A 16,204-nucleotide genomic window follows, 5' to 3' on the forward strand; every position below is an offset into this window, starting at 1 on the left:
TAAATGCGAGCTGCTACATTTTGGGAAAGCAAATCTTAGCAGGACTTATTGCTGAACAAAGGGACCTCAGAGTGCAGGCTCATAGCTCCTTAAAAGTGGAGTTACAGGTAGATAGGATAGTGAAGAACACGTTGGATATGCTTTCCTTTATTGTTGAGAGTATTGAGTACAGGAGTTGGGAGGTCATGTTGCGGCTGTACAGGATGTTGGTTAGGCCAGTTTTAGAATACTGCGTGCAATTCTGGTCTCCTTCCTATCGGAAAGATGTTGTGAAACTTGAAAGGGTTCAGAAAAGATTTGCAAGGATGTTGCCAGGGTTGGAGGATTTGAGCTATAGGGAGAGGCTGAACAGGCTGGGGCTGTTTTCCCTGGAGCGTCGGAGGTTGAGGGGTGACCTTAAAAGAGGTTTACAAAATCGTGAGGGACATGGATAGGATAAAAAGACAAAGTCTTTTCCCTGGTGTGGGGGAGTCCAGAACTAGAGGGCATAGGTTTAGGGTGAGAGAGGAAAAGATATAAAAGAGACCTAAGGGGCAACCTTTTCACACAGAGGGTGGTACGTGTATGGAATGAGCTGCCAGAGGAAGTGGTGGAGGCTGGTACAATTGCAACATTTAAAAGGCATCTGGATGGATATATGAATAGGAAGGGTTTGGAGGGATATGGGCTGGGTGCTTGCAGGTGGGACTAGATTAGGTTGGGATATCTGGTCGGCATGGATGGGTTGGACCGAAGGGTCTGTTTCCATGCTGTACATCTCTATGACTCTAAGATTCAAGAAGCACTGAAATTGTACATATGGCAACTATGTTCTTTTGATTGATTCACTAAAACACCGTCCAACTTCCTGTATTTTCTTAAATCCAAACAATTATGTAAATTTCAATTCACAATTTGTGGTAATGTGTAAAATTTATAAAGCTCGTCGAATACATGCAAGCTATTGAACTATCAATAAACCAGCTATTGGCTAAAAAAAGGGAAATATTTAAAAAGTGCAAGTGATACATTAAATTTTGAAGAAATTTAACTGAAGTGATTTCTTGCTTTTGAAAGCAATGCACTGCCTTCTGGATAGCAAAACTGAACAGTTCCTACCTCTGCTCCAGGCATGAGAAAGGGATATCCCACTTTACATGTCACATTGTTGGATTCTGATGGCATGCAATCATCATTTTGCTTTAAGGAAACCAAAAGACATGTAAATTCATTGTTTTCAGAGAATAATTATATCAGTTAAAATGCATTGATTATTGACTTTTTGCTGTAAAGTTGTCACTGTTCTCTTATTGTTTTATTTTTGTCCCTCACTTGAGGGATTCTTTGCATTACGAACTGCTGCTCAGTCAGCAAGGTTACCTGGCAACCTACTTCACAGCTTCTGTTGACATTTCTCTGTAGATGAACTGGAATATATATGGGAATGGAAACAGCAGTTTCAAAGCTCTGCAAGGTACTGCAGAGTCATGAAGAAGCACCTGCAACTATCTTGTCTCTGGTACGCAATATCTTTCATTTAAAACAAGTTTAATCCAAGTTAGTCTGATTTATGAGAAATAAATAGAAATCATTGTTGGAAAACAGTTGATAATTTCAGTGTACATATTCAGTAACAACTTCAAATGGATTAAAAATTCATCATCCAGTGATATCAGAATAAACACTACAAATTATTCATCACCATTCCATTTGTGATCACCTATGTGTAACTGAAAGCTAATCGTCCATTTAGTTTTTTCACAAATGTAGTACAAAATTAAGTCCAACTTAGTTAACAGTCAATATGGATCCAAAAATCAGGATAAGTTTAGTGCTTTATACTTAAGACATGTTTGAAATTCAGATTTTCTACTGTTGCCATCATTGTAAGCCCTGAAAAATGCTTTGACTGAATTGAAAGTGACGGACTGCTAGATTATACCTCTGTAACAGCATACCTAAAGCTGTTTGAGACACATTAGAGCATGAAACAAAGACTCTCTAGAGTAATCTATCCTTTTAGCTTTCTTGAGAGTTGATGTTATTATTTACTTGAGTAGTTGTTTGATAGAGCCTTATGGCCTCCAGGATTTGCACTCATTCAAAGCCATTTTCTACTGTCTAATCCACCAGTCAAAGTAAGCTCTCAGATTTGAAGAAGGATTCCCAGCATCAAACTAATTATTTCACGAAATCATCTAATTTCAGCAGGCAAACAAATTTAGACCATTTTTGCACATAGCTATAATCAAGCAGTGCTATGGAGGAACACTTAGGTTTACAATTACAGGAGCTAAGGCACTACTATGTGAAGTGGAGGAAAAGAGACATGCCCTAGTTATCACTCAGAAGGAAGTCTTCAACATTACCTGCTCGATAGTGACATAGTGCATTATTATTAATGACATTGCCAAATTATGAGACACTACATTGACCTCAGTAAACCAGAACTAATGAAGTCATATCTGACTCAAAACTTAACTCTGTTCCTCCCTTCATTGCTGCTGACAGACCTGTTGAGAATTGTGAGCATGTTGTGTCTTTATTTGATACATTCACAAACTCTTTAATTCTCCTAATGAAAAGCGAACCTTATCGTTCTTCTAATGCGTGCCTTGCATATTTATGCTGCAGTGTTTCACCAGTTCAGATTGCAACTAATCATTGAAAATATGTTGGTGTAGTTGCATATTAAAAGGTCCCCAATGAAAAGTGCTTTCACTCTAAAGCCAACTACATCAGATGTGATCTCATATCTGTGAACATGGGATTGCTGCAGGATGGTCATTTGATTAGATTAGATTCCCTACAGTATGGAAACAGACCCAAATCCTGACTAATACACCTAACACTATGGGGAGTTTAACACGACCAATTCACCTGATCTGCGCATCAATGGATCATGGGAGGAAACCCCACGCAGACACTGGGAGAATGTGCAAACTCCACACAGACAGTCACCTGGGGCAGGAATTGGACGCAGGTCCCTGATGCTGTGAGGCAGCAGTGCTAACCTCTAGGCCACCATGCCACCCCAGGATTTGAGTGACATTCTACTTGCTCCTGCTTTGCCTCTTGCTTGCAGGATAAAGTATCCAAAAAATAATAAATCTGACACTGACATAGATCCCTGCATCTGTAAACCTTTGAGTTGTTAAGGGTGCCTAAAAACTGACATTTTAATAGTTTATTGTACTTCAGAATCTACTTAATTACCTGTAAAAGAGCTTTGGGAAATCAATCAATCATGAAAGGCACTATATGAATGCAATCTATCTTTCCATTATCTTTGTATTGAAAGCAGAGATGAATTGATGCCCTCACAGGATTGGAGATCAATAACACTGCAACCTTATTCTTTTTCTACCTCCCGATTCATTTTCACTCAGGTACACAGAAGACTGCCATAAAGTGTAAATAATATTCGAAGAGGAGTTACAGAACCAACATTCTCACAACGTTTATTTCTGGCAATGGTCAGGGAGTTTAACATTAGCAAAATAAAACTAGTAGATGACGCTTTCTTTATTGCAGATTATCAATCTCATTGTTCCCTGTGAAACATTGATCAATAGGAAAGCTGATCAGGGCAAAGGATCCCATTCAATTGGCATTGCATTCAATGTGTTCAACATTCACTCTCTCCACCAATGACACACAAGTGTACCATCAACAAGATGCACTTCAGAAACTTACCAAGTTTCCTCCAACAGCACCTTACAAACCTGGAAGATTTACTATCTAGAAAGACAGAAGCTGCATTCACATGGGATTGACACTAACTGCAAGTTCCATTCCAAGGCAGGCACCATCCTGACTGGGAAATAGGTCACTTTTCCTTCAGTGTCGTTCGGTCAAAATCGTGGAACACGTTCCCAACATCATTGTGTGTGTACCTTTATTCGAAGGACTGCAGTGATTCCAGAAGGCAGTCTACCACCAGCTTCTCCGGGGCAATTAGTGATGGACAATAAATGGCAGCATCGATGCCCATATTCAATAAACAAATCAAAAAAAAACCTCTGTACCAATGCATACAGACACTAAGTTTATCAATAACGCTATAGTTTCCTTACCTCAACTCCAGTGAAATATATATTTTTAGAAAAGGTCACAGTTATTCTTGAGTTGTAGGCATTTTCCTTTTGGTTTATTAATTTAATCACCAGACTGAACTTCTTCTGATTGGATTGAACGATGTGGGGTTTCATTCTGCAATTTAAGATCAGTATTTGTCATTTTAAGATAACATAGAAATACTATTTTTGATTAAGAAATTGAAGCAGTGGGGTAGGATGCAGGATAGCATTGACCTTTGGAGAAACCATGGATTTATTAACTTCAGCTCAGTTATGCAAGAAAAACATGTCATTGTAACCATAATGTGAGTAAACCTGATTTCATTTGTGAATAGAGTTCATACAGCCAGGAGAGAATTCCTAGGTCTACAAATCCAACATTTACAAACATCTAGCTAGATATTAGATTTTTGTTCGAGGGCAGAAGTTGGCTAAGGCTGAAAGTAAGGAAAAAAGTGTTGTATGAGGAGGGAGGCTGGGCAGGATCTGGGCACTTTGTCCTAAATTTTAAAAATAGATTATATGTGAAACATCCCTCCAGCCACACACACTCCACATCCATGAAATCCATGTGACTTCATGTGCTGTACTCACTTTTTATTATCGCTCATACCCTCCCTGTTACTGCATGCCTGACATATAAGGAATGTTTAAGCACTCTGGTCAATACACTATGGAGTTTAGAAGAATGAATGGGGAATCTAATTGAAACTTTTAAAATACTGAATGGCCTGGACAGAGTTGATATTGGAAAGATGCCTCCATTGTTAGGAGAGACTAGGACCCTAGGGCACAGGCTTAGACTAAAGGGAAGACCTTTCAGAACAAAGATAAGGAGAAACTTCTTCAGCCAGAGAGTGGTAAATTTATGGAATTCACTGCCACAGAGGCTGTGGAGGCCAGGTCATTGTGTAAGTATTTAAGACTGAGATAAACAGACAGGTTCTTGTTTGGCAAGGGGATTAAGGATTACAGGGGGGAAAAGTGGGAGAATGGGTTGAGAAACTTACCAGCCATGATTGAATGGTGGAGCCGACTTGGTGGGCTGAATGGCCTAATTACTGCACTGTCTTATGGTCTTACGATATCTATTGCTGTGATTCCTCATTCTCCATGCCATCTTATCCCCAAATATCTACCCGTCCCATGGTGCCTCACACCCTTTAGGCCAACCTATGCTAGTTAATTACCCACCCCCTTGACTCTTTGTTGTCTATATAATAACTAAGTGCCATTTCACACTCTGTAACTACCACCTTTGTCCTTATGTTTATCATGCTAACTTACCTTGAATCCATCATAGGAAGATCATAAAGTCCATGCAGAGTTGAGATTTAATAAAAATCCACTAAAGGATGTTATGTGTATATTGCATACTTCACTATATTGAAAAAAAGGGTCATTCATAAAAATCCATTTACTACATTTACATCATTTGAACTACATAATGTCTTATAACAACAACATTTCATTTAAGTGACCAATCTCTTGTAACAATAAGCATTTGAATTTAGAGTCAAGAGTGGGGTGCTAGAAAAGCAACGCAGGTCAGGCAGCATCTGAGGAGCAGGAGAATCAATGTTTTGGGCATAAGCCCTTCATCAGGAAAGTGTTGATTTTGAATTTGAATTTGAATCTAGAGTCCTCTTTCAAGGTATAAAGAACTATTTGGATTTGTCACTTGAGCAATGAAATAACAGGAACCTAGCTGCAATAATTGATGTAAAATAAGTTGTGCAACAGTAATTCAGTAAATGAGACATTCAGGCCACATAAAAAGACCCAGTAAAATAGCCTTTTTTATGTTTAACACTCCAGACTTTTTTTTTGAAATATGTGAAGTGCAGGAGTATAAATATTCTTGGCATTTCCCTTTGAACAGTACTCCTTGGCACTTTTCATAGATCGCCTTGATGGACGCCCATCTAATTTTTTCAGGTCCTCCTCTTGATAGTTGCTTTTCACAGTTTTGAGAGTTGATTTTGTCAGGTTTGTTGATAGCTCTAATGAACTTGACAACTAATGAGTTAAAATGCGTTCTTTGCACATTCGTTCCTACTTTTAACAATTCCAAAGGTCAACTGAAGAAGGTGTCCCAGGATCAGACCAAATGGATACCTTATTTCTCTGAAAGGGGATTCTCATTATCCAAAGAAATGCACAAAGGTCAGGCCAGCTCTTGCCAGGGCTTCTATGTACACTATAATAGTTGTAAGAAATAACAAAAATGTTATGTTCCCTATGCATAAAAAGGCAGAGAGGAAATCAAGAGTAATAAGATGAAACCTGAAATGATAATAGACATTTGTTTAACTAATTTATTTTGTAATCTTCCTTACCTATTACCCTTCAAGTCTGCTTGTGCTTTAAGTGTCAGATCATTGATGCATTCTTCATCTTCTCCACAATCCTTTGTGAAAGATACCTGATGAAGTACATTTTTAACAGTAGAATTAGAGAATACATAAACGAACTAAGCTGCAGTGATTAGAAATTCACTCAGTATGAGAAATAACCTGGTTGTGGAATGTGAGAAGCTACTTGGACCTGTTTGAGTTGAACAATAACTGCAGCTTTTTCAGCCCCTCTGGGGACACATGTCACAATAGCAAAGCTGTACGCTAAATATAAATGTGAACAAACTGCATGTAGAACAGTTTATCCTACAGTACAACATGTAATTATACTTTAAAGACGTGAACTCCATCTAAAACCAAAAATACTGATTCTGTAGCAAAATAAAACAATGCCAACCAGCTCCATACATATCATTGCCACTCAGCCTAATTTAGCAGTCCTAACCTTTTCCCTGAAAGAGCAGTCACAATATGGAAACATGGCAAATAAAAAGTCCTTTTCCTTAAGGAAATATGGAATAGATATGGATTATATTACTGTAAATTTAACATTAAAACTGTATTAAAGATAGCCATTTAATAATATTACCTAAGTAAGTGATGCCTACATTCCACGAATAAATAAAAAGATCTATTAGATGCCCTAAAATTAACTGGCTCAAAAATTACAACCTTTTTGTAAGGTTGTGGGGTTGGATTAATGAGTAGCATGTCTGTTACATTTTAATTCAGAAAATGTTGAGATTGTTTTAAAAATCCATTTTTAAAATATACTGACCATTGTTGATGGCTTTTATCTCTTGACTGAGTGTTTCTGAGTTGATATAAAGTCTGTATTATTAATTTGCTATGATGCCAGCTGATGGTAATACTGGACAAATCTGATTCCAGAGTGAAGCATCAAATGCATTAAAGGTGTGAGGTTAGAGTCTGTCTGTATCCCAATCTTGAGTCAGACTGGTTCAATTTCCAAAGTGGAATTTATAAAATATTACATGGATTGACTACCTGCAGATCGTACAGGTGACCCCATTTTAAGAAAATGATTTATTTCTATTGAACAAAAGACTGACAAAAAAGACAATTGGGAAAGATCATATTATAAGTAGCAAATGTATTTAACACTTTGTTCCAGCATATCTTTTACAGACACTCAACCCCAGTGAAGTATTACTCCTATCTTTACTTAAAAATAATCAAACAACTGATGAGATTATAAACATTTCCTTACAGCAACTTTTTGCTGATTTACCACATGATTCTTTCCTCAAGATTCAAAGACAACCTAACTCAATCACTTTTTCACTGAACTCTAAGGAAATATGTTTTGCCACTAAGTCCGACTGCTTTTAAGCTGCTTATCAGCATATCTACCGGCATGGATCTTCGCTTCTGAATGGATACTGCTTTTGGCTACCTCTGGCCTTTTTTTTTCTGAATCATTAAAGAGACAAGAAATGGTTTTGAATTACGGGACTACAACATGGTCTTTTTCAATCTTATACCAAATTTTCTGCCAACTTAGTTAAGGTCTAATTTCTGCCCTGTTTAGAGACCAACGGGAAATTATAGGATGAAATTTTCCGTGGTGAGAATTATATACATACATATGAAATAAGAACAGAAGTAGGCCACTCAGCCCTCAAGCCTGGTCCACTAAGAAGGAAGATCATGGCTATTTTGTTTGTGTTTCAAATTTCATGTTCCCATCTAGCCTTGATAACCTTCGACTCTCTTGTCTAGCAAGAATCTATGATATGCAGGAGCCATGCTGCATCTATGATCTGCTGGGGTGTACAAAGCTAAAAATGACACAACGCCAAGTTAGAGTGCAACAGGTTTATTTGGAAACATTAGCTTTTGGAGTGTTGTTCCTTCATCAGGTATCTATGGAGCAGGACCATAGACACAGAATTTATAGCAGAAGATTACAGTGTCATGCAACTGAAATGATATATTGAGCAAACCTAGATTGCTGTTAAGTTTTTCATCTTTTAGAATGGGTTTGCTGGTTTTGGTTCATTTCTATGTAAATCTTAGAACTTCTTTTAAGTCACTTTCTCACGATAACTTCAGGTTTTATATAAAAAGTGACATCTCAGCTCAGACAATGCATTAAAGGTGTGAGGTTAGAGTCTGTCTGTATCCCAGTCTTGAGTCAGGCTGGTTCTATTTTCAAAGTGGAATTTATAAAATATTACATGGATTGACTACCTGCAGATCGTACAGGTCACCCCACTACACTATTTTCTCTCTCTCGTTTTCTTTCTCTTTCTCTCTCTCTCTCTCTCTCTCGCACACGCACATACCCTCTCACAGGCTTATACTCCACCACATTCACATGCACACTTTACCAAGAATGCACATATGTAAACACACACATTTACATGTTTGGAGATGCCAGTGTTGGACTGGGGTGTACAAAGTTAAAAATCATACAACATCAAGTTTAATTGGAAGCACTAGCTGATGAAGGAGCAGCACTACGAGAGCTAGTGCTTCCAATTAAACCTATTGGGTGTAACTTGGTGTTGTGATTTTTAACTTTGCTCTCTCTCTCTCTCTCTCTCTCTCTCTTGCTTTCATGTGTATACATGCACACACAATTAAGTGTATGGGGAGAAATTATATTTGCAGATACATTCTATTTTGCTCAAAAAGTGCACAATCTACAGGCAGTCAATCCATGTAATATTTCATAAATTCCACTTTGGAAATAGAACCAGTCTGACTCAAGATTGGAATACAAACAGACTCTAACCTCACACCTTTAATGCATTGTTTGAGCTGAGATGTTAATTTTTTTATAAAACCTTAAGTCACAGTCTCAAGATAACTTAAAAGAAGTTCTGGGATTTACATATTAATGAACCAAAATCTGCAACCCATTTTAAAAGATGAAAGACTTAACAGCAACCAAGGTTTGCTCAATATATCATTTTAGTTGCATGACACTAATCTTTTGCTAGAAAGTCTGTGTCTTGTGATCCTGCTGCACAGCTACCTGATGAAGGAGCAGTGCTCCAAAAACTAATACTTCCAAATAAACCTGTTGGATTATAACCTGGTGTTGTGATTTTTAACTTGAGCAAAAATCTAGTGCATGATGGCTCAGTGGTTAGCACTACTGCCTCACAGCACCAGGGACCAGGGTTCGATTACCGCCTGGGTGACTGTCTGTCTGTGTGGAGTTTGCATATTCTCCCTGTCTGTGTGTGGGTTTCCTCCCACAATCCAAAGATGAACAAGTTAGGTGAATTGGCCATGCTAAATTGCCCATAGTGTTAGGTGCGTTAGACAGGAGTATGTATAGGTGTCTGGGTGGATTACACTTCAGAGGGTTGGTGTGGACTTGTTGGGCCGAAGAGCTTGTTTCCACAGTGTAGGGAATCTAACCTAATCTATTCACCTCTGTGTTAAAGTATTCAACAAACTCACATCAGCCACCTTCTAAAACAAAGGATTCTAATGTCATACAATCTTCTGAGTCAGAAAGAAAAGCTCTTCATTTCTGCCCAGAATGGGGGTTTCCTAATTCTTAAACTGTGTCCACTAGTTCTGGACTCAAGGACAAGAGAGAACCTCCTTTTCACTGCCACCTTGTCAAGACCATTCAAATCTTACACACTTCAACCAAGCCACCATCAATCTTCTAAACTCAAGTGGGAACAAGCCCAATCTATCCAATCTCTCTCTTATAAACTAACCCTTAAATATGGCACAGTATTGGAGATGTGGTCATACTAATGCCCTGTATAACTGAAGCATGTCATCCTTAAGTTTATGTACATTTCTGCTTGCAATTAAGGATAGCATCCCATTAGCCTTCTTGATTAAGTGTTGTAGCTACACACTAATATTTTGTGAAAATCTAGATCTCTCTACACTTTGGAATTCCTCAGTCATTCTCCATTTACTTAATACTTTGCTTTATCATTCTTCTTACTAGAGCAAACAGCACATTGTCCCACAATGTACTTCATCTGCCTGATTTTTGCCTACACTCAGCATATTAATAGCTCTCTGCAAAATCCTTATGTTTTCTTCACAATGTACTTTTCTTCTCATATGAGTGTCACCTGAAAATTTAGCTACAATGTCTTTACTCTCCTCATCTATGTCAACAACGTACACTGCGAAGAGTTGAAGCACCAAAACCTGTGTGAATCCACTCATCTGAATGATGAACCTGTGGAATTCTTTACCACAGTGGGCTATTGAGGCTGGATTGTTAAGTATATTTAAGACTAAGATCAGATGATTTTAAATCATTAAGCGAGTCGAGGGTTATGGGCCTAAGACAGGAAAGTGGAGTTTCAGATTATCAGATCAGCCATGGCTTTGTTGAATGATAGGATGGACTTAATGAGTCAAATGGACAACCTCTACCCTTATGGTCTTTCCTAGTTGGAATCAGCCTTCTGCAGCTCCTGTAGTCATTTCTGCTCTGAGTCTGTAAATGGTGGGCCTGCCTAGGTACTCTGGGAATTTCTCCTAGTTATAATAAAAACAAAATAAAAACAACTTCCATCACTTACTCCTAAGACTACCATACTCTTCATGGACTATCCAAGTCAACTCTTGCCAATCTCTGCCTCTCTACCCAACTTCGTGGCCTCTCAAAAAATCATGCCAATCTATAACCGTTTACCCACACCATGACCACTTCAACTCCCTACATCAAATTAGTGTCATCTTATGTCTACCCACAATACACTACTAATCCCATTGCTCCTCATAAGACCTAACCCAATTTAAGTCAAACCATTCCCCTACGCACCACACTTTGCCCTTATACAATCAATGCCAACTCACCCAGTATCAACCACAGGCAGATTTAAGAGCTCTGCTGAGATGAATTGGACTTCTAAGTTTATATTACAGATTTCACTATATTTAATGATATATCAGGGTTTACAATTTGTTTTGTCAAATACATTTCGAATAAGAAATGTTTGACTCGCTTCAAAAACCCAAAAGTTTATAGAAATTACAGAACATTAAATTACCAAAGCTTTCCTTTCATTTGGTAAGCTGGCATCTAGAACTGGTCCTTCCTCTGGATTTGATAATGCAAACTCCACCAGAATCTCCACGGGGTTTAGAAAATCTGGAGCATCCTGAAAAATAGCCAAAGGCAAAGAAGTCACATTTGAGGATGGGCAGTCACACACAAACAGTAGTGACACACCAGGAGACACAGAGCAGTGGGACACAAACAACAGCCATATACATTGATGTATCAAATGCAAGTATTCTTTAAAAGTAGTCGCACGATGAACATTAAACTAATGTCTGCTTAAAATAACACCACACAGGTCGGTATCCCATCACCAAATCACCCTTGTGAGTTCTTGACATTGATCCAGCTCCCTCAGATCCAGCTCTGAGTGAGCAGGATGTCTGACAGGCTTATATCTGTCAGCCAGGACTCCCTGATTGGGGCTGTTAACCTGGTCCAATCAGGGAATTCATATTCCATGAGGTCCACATGGCTGACCTTTGTTACAATCGCTACAGTGCTAAAGTCACTTCTGTTGAAAGGTCAGTGCACTGAAACCTTGGAGATAATTTGTAACACCAGTGAAAGAGGGTTGGGTCAAATGAGATGCAAACTTTTAGAAATCTTAAAGCTGACACCAGCCTGGATCAAACCCTTCCACTTCCCAGTATAATGGAGAGTGGGGCTGGGTGACACATAGACATAGAACACAGAACGTTACAACGCAGTACAGGCCCTTTGGCCCTCAATGTTACGCCGACCTGTGAAAATAATCTGATACCCAACTAACCCACACCATTCCATTATTATCCATATGTATGTCCAATGCCTATTTAAATGCGGCGAGTCCACTACTGTTGAAGGCAGGCCGTACCTCACCCCTACTACTCTCAGACTAAAGAAACTACCCCTGATAACTGTCCTAAATCTATAACCTCTCAATTTAAAGCTATGTCTCCTCATGTTAGTCTTCACCATCTGAGGAAAAAGGCTCTCACTGAAAACCCTATCTAACCCTCTAATTATTTTCTACATCTCGATTAAGTTACCTCTCAACCTTCTTCTCTCCAATGAAAACAGCCTCAGTTCCCTCAGCCTTTCCTCATAAGACCTTCCTTCCATACCAGTCAACATCCTACTAAATCTCCTCTGAAACCTTTCCAAAGCTTCCACATTCATCCTGTAATGCGGTGATCAGAACTGCACGAAATACTCCAGGTGCGGACTTACCAGTGTCTTGAATAGCTGAAGCATGACCTCATGGCTCTGGAACTCAATCCCCCTACCAATAAATGCCAACACACCATATGCCAACACACCACTTAACAACCCTATCAACCTGGGTGGCAACTTTCAGGGATTTATGCACCTGGACACCAAGATTTCTCTGTTTATCTACACTGCCAAATAATTTTAACATTAGCCCAATACGCTGCATTCCTGTTATTTCTTCTGAAGTGAACTACCTCTCACTTTTTCCACATTAAATTCCATTTGCCACTTCTCAGCCCAGCTTTGTATCTTATCTATGACTCTCTGTAAACCACACCATCCTTTGGCACTATCCACAACCCTGCCTACCTTAGTGTCATCCGCACATTTACTAACCAATCCTTCTTATGCCCACCTCCAAATCATTTATAAAAATGACAAATAGCAGTGCCCCTAAAACAGATCCATGTGGCACACCACTGGTAACTGAGCTTCAGGATAAACATTTCCCATCGACCACTGCCCTTTGTCTTCTTTCAGCTAGCCAACTTCTGATCCAAACCGCTAAATCACCTTCAATCCTGAAATCCGTATTTTGAGCAGTAGCCTGCCATGTGGAACCTTATCAAATGCCTTACTGAAGGGCATATACACAACATCAACTGCTTTACCTTCATCACCTTCTCAAAGAACTCAATAAGGTTAGTGAGGCACGACCAACCCTTCACAAAACCGTGTTGACTATCCCTAATCAAATTATTCCTTTCCAGATTATTATAAATCCTATTTCTTATAACCTTTTCCAACACCTTATCCACAACCAAAGTAAGGCTTACTGGCTGATAATTACCAGAGCTGTCCCGACTCCCCTTCTTAAACAGGGAACAACATTTGTTATCCTCGAGTCTTCTGGCACTACTCCTGTCGACAATGATGACATAAAGATCAAAGCCAAAGGCTCTGCAATCTCCTCCCTGGCGTCCCAGAGAATCTGAGGATAAATCCCGTTGGGCCTAAAGGTCTTCTCTATTTTCAGATCTTCCAGAATTGTTTGAACCACCTCTTTGTCAACCTCAATCTAGTAGCCTGTATCTCCGTATTCTCATTAACATTGCCCTTTTCCAACGTGAATATTGACAAAAAGAATTCATTAAGCATTTCCCTAATGTCCTCAGATTCCACACACGACTTTCCACTACTTTTTTTGATTGGCCCTAATCTTACTCTAGTTATTCTTTTATTCCTGATCTACCTATAGAAGGCCTTAGGATTTTCCTTGATCCTATCTACCAACAACTTCTCATGTCCCCTCCTGGCTCTTCTTAGCCCTTGCTTTAGATCTTTTCTGGCTAACTTATAACTCTCCAGCCCCCGATCTGAGCCTTCATGCCTCATCCTCACATAAACCTCCTTCTTCCTCTTGACAAAAGCTTCATCTTCTTTAGTAAACCATGGCTCCCTCTCTTGACAACTACCTCCCTGTCTATTAGGTATATACTTATCAAGGATCCACAGGAGCTGTTCCTTAAATGAGCTCCACATTTCAAATGTGTCCATCCCTTGCCGTTTCCTTCCCCATCCTATGCATCCTAAATCTTGTCTAATTGCATCATAATTGTCTTTCCCCCAGTTATACCTCTCTTCCCAGTGGTATATACCTATCCCTGCCCATCGCTATAGTAAACATAACCGAATTGTGGTCACTATCGTGTGGTTAGTATCGCCAAAGTGCTCACCTGCCTCCAAAGCTAATACCTGGCTGGGTTAATTTCCCATGACCAAATCCAATATAGCATCGCCCCATGTTGGCCTGTTTACATACTGTGTCAGAAAACCCTCCTGCACACATTCAACAAAAACTGACCCATCTAAACTACTTGAACTATAGTATTCCCAGTCAATATCGGGGAAATTAAAGTCCCCCATAACAGCTACCCTGTTACTCTCGCTCCTATTGAGAATCATCTTTGCTATCTTTATATCTGCACCAAAGAGGAGGGTTATCTAATTAAATGTCAAGATGAAGTGCAAGCTCTTTTATGCAGAGAGAATTGGCTTTCTGCCTCCAAGGAATGGACAGCTCACTTGATTCACAAGTCGCCCCCAGAAAATGAAACATGGAGGTGGGAATGAGTCAAAAATCTATCTTCAGTGCAGTTCCACCACAATTTTCCTGAATCCCAAATCCAACCCTGTAACTATAGATCCAGGCATTCGAATCACAAATAGAGTCATACAGAATGAAAACTGACCCTCTAGTTTCCCAAACTGAACTTGTCCCATTTCCCTGTGCCTGGCCATAAACCTTTTCTATTCGTGTACATGTCAAAGTGTCTTTTAAATGTTGTAATTGTACCCACCTCTACCATTTCCTCTGGCAGTTCATTTCATATAGAAATCACCTTCTGTGTGAAAAAGTTGCCCTCAGGACCCTCTTAAATCTTTCTCCTTTCATGTAAAAATATGCCCTCTGGTTTTGAACTCCCCTACCTTACGGAAATGACCTTTGCTATTCACTTTATCTATGACCCTCATGAGTTTATAAACCTCTGTATGATAACCCATCAACCTCCTATACTCCAGTGAAAAAGGTTCCAGCCTATCCAGCCTTTCTTCATAACTCAAATTTTCCTATCTAGATAACATCTTGTAAATCTTTTCTTAACATTCACCAATTTACTAATATCCTTCTTAAAGCAGGGCAACCAGGATTGTACACAGTAATCTAAAAGTGGTCTAACCAACGTCCAGTAGAACCAAAAGATGACGTTTTAACTCCTATACTCAATGGTCTAAGCGTGTAAGGCATTATGCCAAATGTCGTCTTTACTATCCTGTCTACCTTTGATGCAACCTTCAAGGAACAATGCACCAGAGGTCTCTCTAATCAACAACACCTCCCAGGGCCCTAAGTTCAATTATTCAATTTCTGTTCTTGTTTGTTTTACCAAAATGCAAAACCTTGCGTTTATCTAAATCAAACTTCATCTGTCACTCCTTGGCCCATTGGCCCAATTGATCAAGATCCCTTTGCACTCTTAGATAACCTCCTTCACTGTCTACTGTACCACCAACGTGGTGTCATTTGCAACTTATCAACCATGCTTCTTATATTCTTATCAAAATCCTTTATATAAATGACAAACAGCAGCAGACCCAGCACTGACACTGTGGAACACTACTGGTCAGAGACCTCCAATTCAAAAAACAACCCTCTCCCACCACCCTCTGTCCTTTACCATCAAGCCAATTTTGCAACCATTGGCAAAATCTCCATGAATCCAAGGTGATCTAACTTTACTAATGAATCTACCATGCAGAACCTTGTTAAAGGCATAGCTAAAGTCCATATGGACAATGTCCTGCTCTGCCCCCTGTTTCTCTTTCCACAGATGCTATCACATCTTTTGAGCATTTTCATCAGTTTTCATTGACAAGGAACAAAATGTTTGAGTTTCTTGAACAGCATGTTACCGAACTTACAAGGGAGCGTGCAATCTTAGATCTGGTCCTGCGTAATGAGACAGGTAAAATTAATGATCGCTTAGTTAAGGATTCTCTTGGAAAGATTGATC

The 16,204-nt window shown here is 39.2% G+C and overlaps 1 protein-coding gene across 1 annotated transcript in view; it reads right to left on the reverse strand.

Annotated features, from left to right (window-relative positions):
• The window catches only part of itga1 (integrin, alpha 1), a 222,579-nt gene that overhangs the window by 45,154 nt on the left and 161,221 nt on the right, over nt 1-16,204 (reverse strand). Inside the window, exons 19-22 of the mRNA XM_072571632.1 lie at nt 11,425-11,535; nt 6,398-6,483; nt 4,056-4,191; nt 1,099-1,179 (exon numbers count right to left, since the gene is read on the reverse strand). Of these exons, the coding sequence (XP_072427733.1) occupies nt 1,099-1,179; nt 4,056-4,191; nt 6,398-6,483; nt 11,425-11,535 (414 nt within the window). The remainder of the gene's footprint in view (nt 1-1,098; nt 1,180-4,055; nt 4,192-6,397; nt 6,484-11,424; nt 11,536-16,204) is intronic.

Source organism: Chiloscyllium punctatum, chromosome 1, assembly GCF_047496795.1.
Source record: "Chiloscyllium punctatum isolate Juve2018m chromosome 1, sChiPun1.3, whole genome shotgun sequence".
NCBI classification, from domain to species: Eukaryota; Metazoa; Chordata; class Chondrichthyes; order Orectolobiformes; family Hemiscylliidae; genus Chiloscyllium; species Chiloscyllium punctatum.